Here is a 6,450-nt window from a genome sequence, read left to right as displayed (position 1 = left end):
AATATTAGGAATTAAGCACGACAACAAATGTTATCGAATTAACTTATCCCAAGATAATCAAATGTGTTTTAATTCCAAATAGCAAGGACATCCCGCAGATAATTGTAAAAATCCTACGAATTGTCAACAATTAACCACACCTTCGCCTATCCTAACTTCATCAAACAATCTTTCACAAAATATATCCTCTACAAATGCAGTTATTAATTCTTAAATATTTATTGAATCTGAAATATCATCATTTGTCCATATCGATACTTCGGTAGCAGTGGCGGCTTTTGGGGGTAGGCAGGATAGGCCGGGCCTACCCAATAATTTTAAGAGCTTTAAAATTGAAAAACATATTCAAAAATTATGTTAATGCATGTAAATAACTTTTAAATGTACTAAATCACTTAATACATTAGCGTCCGTTAAAACAACTATGTTATTATATTACCACAGAAAGCATCGAATCGTATTCAGGCATTTTAAATATCATTAATAGGCCCGATCGGAACTGGCCGACCCTGCTCACATAAGATCCGCGTACAAAAAGCGTTTGAAGTTAAGCAGCTTGCCGGACAACGATTTATATTGTCGTGTTTATGCTTGTTGTTTAGGCACCAGACGACCGGGCCTACGCCGATCATCATTGTCACTTGTAACGTAATTATCGAATTGTAATATAAATTTTCTTTTAAATTATGATAAAAAAATATGTAACATAATCTATAATTGTAACATATTTTTAAACAAATAATACAATTGCAAACAAGTGAACGGTTGCCCAAATAAATTTAAAAAAATCGTAAAATTCGAAAAAAAAAGATTCCCACTCTCACAAAAAAAAATATGTATTACACACACTGGCGGCTACAGAATTTTTTTTGGGGAGGTCATGGATCTTGAGGGTGATTACTTTTCTCTGATGCAAGGTCACTTTTAGTCTTACCACCGATAGGAAGAAGTGGGTTTTCAAATATTTTTAGGGGGGGGGGCATAACCCCGTGACCCCTCCCTCTGGATCCGCCAGTGATTACACATAGCTATGTGTAATTTGCTGGCTTGGCCTACCCAAAATTTTACCACACTAGCCGCCACTGTTCGGTAGCAGATATTAGTATTATGTCGTCTGACAGTATTTAACCGAAACGTAAGCGTGATGTAGATGAAGTTCTAACACTTTAGCAGTTTTAACCTATAGAAAATACACCGACTTTTTGTGATAAAATAAAAACCAAAGGAATAAATTTCACTAAACCTGCACAGCTTAGATCTATCAAAAAATCAAAATACTCTAAGGCAACAAAAGAGTTAATTGACAATCACAACTACAACCAATTTATAAAGTTACTAGAGAACTCCTCAAGAACTCCCATTATCAACACCATGAAAAATTACACAAATTACTTTCTTGGACTAATACTGATGATTAACAAATGATATGCAAACATGCAAGATCAATTTAATGGACGACATCAAAAGGTGTGCGACAGGGATGTGTATTGTTCCCATTATTATTCAATATATTATATTCAGAGAACATTATGAACCTAGCGCTAACTGATATAGACGAGATAATACTTAAAAACGGAGAACGACTGAACAACATCAGATATGCTAATAACACTGTCATTTTTGCAGACAGTTTGAAAGGTCTGCAGGCGCTTGTCTGTAGGGTAGCAGAAGTAAGTAGTAAGTTTGGGCTTGAGTTTACCATAAAAAAAAAACAAATACATGGTTATAAACAAAAATAGAACAACACCGTGACAATTATTAGTTAACTAACAACCTATATCACAAATCACCAACTCTTGCTATTTGGGTGCAAATTTAAACAAACAGTGGGAATACTTGATGGGAATTAGACCCAGAATAGGCTGTAGTGTCAGGGGAACAAAACCCTTAAATTAATTAGTAACTCAATAACATAATTTGCTTTAAATAAGCTTTAAACATGACACACACGCGCTATAATGTTATATAGACTATTTGTAAACTCACCCGGTTAAATGATATAAAAAGCATACCTCTTTTCAAAGGAAAGAGAAATGTAGTAAGAACTAATTGCTGACTGGGGTTATGTTATCCGGCGCGTCGCAACCTACCACAATGTCAATGCATTAGAATCTTAGATATTAAAGTGCAAAGAGTACCTAATAGCTGTGTTTTCCTTGGTGAATTAAAACCTCATTGAGTTCCAGTAAGAGAGACGAACCTCACAAGGCCTTTTCATCATGTGACTAGTGCATGCACAGCAGTTATGTTGAAACCATAGACATATAATGCAAGATACACTCACTGCTGCAATACAGTCGCGTTCCCCCAGTGTGACAGAGAAAACTGACGCAAAGTGTCTTTGTCTAATGGGCCGGGTTTATCGACCATGTGACCTTCTCATTGGTTATTTAGCTAACGTGGTCGATAAAACTGGCAAGTTAAAAAGAGATGCAGAGAGTGCTTTGCGTCAGTTTTCTCTGTCACACTGGGGGAACGGGCTGGTATTATAATGATCAGTCTATGGCTAAAACAGTAGTTTCATACTGTTTTGATCAATAATTGAGAGGTTGGGCATCATTACTTGTCAGAGATATTTTTCTTTGTTACTTGTATGCAATATTATAGAATATACTAACTAATATACTACTAATAATATTGATAACTAATTTTATATGAAATTAATAACAATCAAACTGCCAAACCTTTGTATAAAATAATAAAGGACTATGTATCAGCTCAGTATTAATATCCCCCAATGTTATCCATTCACACATGATTATAGTCAACCTTAACTCCAACCCATTCCACTATATAAAATTCAACTCTCCACATTTGACAAAAACTTCTCTAGGTATGATTTAATTATTTCTCAGTTTAAAGAACTTCTTAAACCGGCTATACCCATATCTATACTGATGGTTCAAAACCAAGTGGTGTGGAAACATCTATAGTAACTCCAGAAAATATCATTAAGACCAGACTTACTAATTCCAGTACTGTCTACTGCCTTCTAGCTGAACTTTATGCTCTTTATCGTGCCATAGAACTTAACTAATTAATCTGATAACAAATAACAGTTACATAATTCTAACAGACTCGCTTAGTGCTATACAAATTGTGCCTTGTAAATGAAATCAAAAGTGCCTTATATCAAGCTTACCAAAATATAAATAAAGTAGCAATCTTCTGGGTCCCATCCCATATATAGAAATAGAAGGCAATGAAAAAGCAGACAGCAGTGAATGAGCAGAAAGTGCAATAGGTGATAATGTTTTTGAAAGTCTGAATGTGTCCATGACCGAAATTGTTTGTCCGATCATTCCCTTTATATTTTTTTGTAGATTTATATAGATATTTGTAATACAACATAAATGACCAAAACAGATGGATAAAATGGAACAAAGAGAGCAATTTAAACCTTGTATTTGATGCCAAAGAAAATGGCGCATTCAGATCAGCAACATGGTATAGAGGAACCTAACCTAACCTGTGCTTTGTAACAGTGTAGTGGTTTGTGTAATAGATGGTTACTAGAAAAGAAAAACTCTACTTCTTTATCCAGACTTAGTACCACCCACTGGCGCACCGAGGGGGGGGGTTTAGAGGTTAATAAAGCATTTAGCGATGTTGGAGATAGTCATAAAAGTGTGAAGTAGACAGGCAAAAAGATAACATACCAGAATCCACTTAATGAAGATATTTACAGAAGTATCCCCATAAGGTAACTCACAAAACAGCCAGACTCTATTTCAAATTTCAATATAAATAAATATAGTTATGCCAGCCGCATAGGACCCTATTCCGACACTGTTTCTTACACATTTTAAGGACTCAAAATGGAGGTAACCTCATAAAAAAAACTTTGGTGACCAACCAAAACCCTCCCCAGAAGCAAATTCTAGGTGCGCTACTGGTACCAGCAGTGACAATTATTTAATCAATCCATTTTCAAGTGCCAAATACGGGGATTCAATGCTTTGTTATTCTATTATATTCTCATTTTTCATCCATCTTATCAATATGTCAAAATTTTAAAATTGTTAAAAACTCTACCTTTATTTAAAAATCACAAAAATTCAACAATAATATTAGCCTTATATTTAACACTAACACTCCTTTGTCCTGCAAAATCTGTAACTTCAGCATGCTTACAATCATCTTCTCTATCTTCAATATATATCTGATAATCTACATTCTGAAAACTCTTCTTGCTAACAAAACTCATCTTCTTACTTCTGGTAAATATTAATAAAACATTTAGAGTCTTTATCACATTAAAAATTTTTGGAAATATGTTGGAGGAATGTTGGTAGTAGCTTAAGGTGTTATTATCTTGCTTGGCTATCCAGTAGTAGCTTGCAATGTTATCAAAAACAACTAGATTTATATTGTCTTTTGCTAGAATAAGTCGTTCTAGATTTATGATTGTTATATCTAAATCTTCAGCACTGTAACAGTTGAATATTGTCAAATTCTTCAGTGACATTTCCAGTATACCTTTAGATGAATCTAAAATATTGTTGGTTTTCAAATGTGCTTCTATAACTTTAATAATTTTCAAGATATTTATCTGATGTTCAGTGAGTACTAAAACAGCTCCAGATGATTTCCATTCTGGGTTGTACTTGTTAGGTAAAATACACTTCACAATAAAGTCTATCAGCAGATCATTTTTGTCCCCTTGTTCTCCTGTAATTTCTATAACTTGATTAGGAAAAGGACCACCATCAGGGAAAAAATGAGGATTTATTCCTTCAAGAAATGTTTTGCGGTTGAGTCTCTTAAAGAGTTGAATTCCAGATTCAATGTGACTGTTATTCATCTTTCATTTCATACTTAAATTTTATTAGCAAGTTTATGATTTTCATCGAGTTTAGATTAGATTATAACTCGATGATGATTTTATACCGGCTTTATGTTTAGAAAATGTCAGTTTTATTTTTATAGGTTATGAATATTATATATAACCACAAATTATTTGGCGTATTTGTTTGATTTATTTGTATCTATTTATTTATACTATTTGTTTGTACAAAATATTTAACTTAGAATTAATTTGTAATTGTATTATGTTGAACTATCATATTGTAACATTGTTGTATATTGTATATTGGGAAGTAAATATACATTATTATTATTATTATTATTATTATTATTATCATCATTAAACTTTTTACTATACAACACAAAATAAACTCTTCGCTTTTTATAACATCATTTATGGTTTTGAACCTGTATACTATTATAATTAACTTTTAGAAATAAAATTGCAAATTTAATTTAAAAATATAACAATTCAATCCTGCTGCGCCATCTCTGTGACGATTGGTTAAGATTGTATGTTGATGTTGTATGGTCAGGAAGTGACTACCCAACCATTTCCGTAAATAAGAGTATACTTTAATTATATTTAACACAAAGTTCCGTTTGTAAAAGTTAGTTTAGTCATTGTAAAACAAAATTTTTCTAAAACTCGGTTTAATTTTTTACCATAAACGAATTAACCGAGCGTTTAACTATGATTGTAAAATTGGTCCCAAGAAAAAAATAGTAATATAATAGAAAACTATAATATTATATATACAAAATTTGTTATTTTACTACTGCTGTGTAGGAATAATAAGACACAATAAGGAAATTGGCCTTTTTTTTTTAAATATTCCAATGTTCACAGAATTTTTGTTAGATTCTGTAATAAACGATGGTGATCTATTTAATTTTTTGATGTATTTGGTTTGATAATTTTAATTAATAGGTTGAATAAACGGTCAAAGAAGCAATCATCGTGAGATAGCGTTACAGTAATTCGTTGGCCTTGCCTTGTCTCAAAACATTCTTCCTTGTCATGTATCATCTTCTTCATATCTTTACTTCAATATTTTTAAAATCCGACCGGCTTGTATATCATAGTTACGAATCGAATTAATTCCAAGCGGAGGGGCTAATGAACCTACTTGCCAGGGTAGGGGCAAACGAGCAAAAGAAACATTCATAGGCCTATAAAAATATCGTTGGCAAAGCAAGCACAGCCGAAAGAACAATATCGGACTGGGTGGAATGGATAAAAGGTAACCACTGGTACGAACAAACAGATTTTAAACATTTGAAGACTTTTATACATGAACCTTCAAAGGTAATATTTAAAGATCTACTAGATATGAATAGAAATGTCTTGAGAATTATCGTAGGTTTCCTACAAAACAGAACACTGTCGCCTCAAGGGGCTCATGAATCGAATCGGATTGACAGAAGCGCAGATTGCAGATTTTGTCAGGCTAAAGACAAGACGGTGGAACGCTTTCTGTACAACTACTCAGGGTTGGAAAGGATAAGACTCACTACTATCGACACAATCAATTAGAGCCCTACGGCTTCATAGAAGTGTTACCAAAGGCAATAATAGACTCTCGTAAAAAGGATGGATAACTTTCAGTTGGGAATGAGCCACAATATACCTCTTAGGTTGAG

At 33.1% G+C, this 6,450-nt stretch overlaps 1 protein-coding gene across 1 annotated transcript; it reads right to left on the bottom strand.

The window, feature by feature from the left end:
- Positions 1 to 4,019: 4,019 nt before the first annotated feature.
- On the bottom strand, positions 4,020 to 5,098 carry Xrcc2 (X-ray repair cross complementing 2). The gene has a single exon (XM_072528373.1). It carries the CDS (start codon positions 4,802 to 4,804, stop codon positions 4,049 to 4,051), a length of 756 nt encoding a protein of 251 aa, XP_072384474.1. The 5' UTR covers positions 4,805 to 5,098; the 3' UTR covers positions 4,020 to 4,048.
- Between the last annotated feature and the right edge of the window lie 1,352 nt (positions 5,099 to 6,450).

Source organism: Diabrotica undecimpunctata, chromosome 1, assembly GCF_040954645.1.
Source record: "Diabrotica undecimpunctata isolate CICGRU chromosome 1, icDiaUnde3, whole genome shotgun sequence".
Lineage (NCBI taxonomy): Eukaryota > Metazoa > Arthropoda > Insecta > Coleoptera > Chrysomelidae > Diabrotica > Diabrotica undecimpunctata.
Note: the sequence above shows the minus strand (reverse complement) of the source record. Positions and strands in the feature narration are given on the sequence as shown.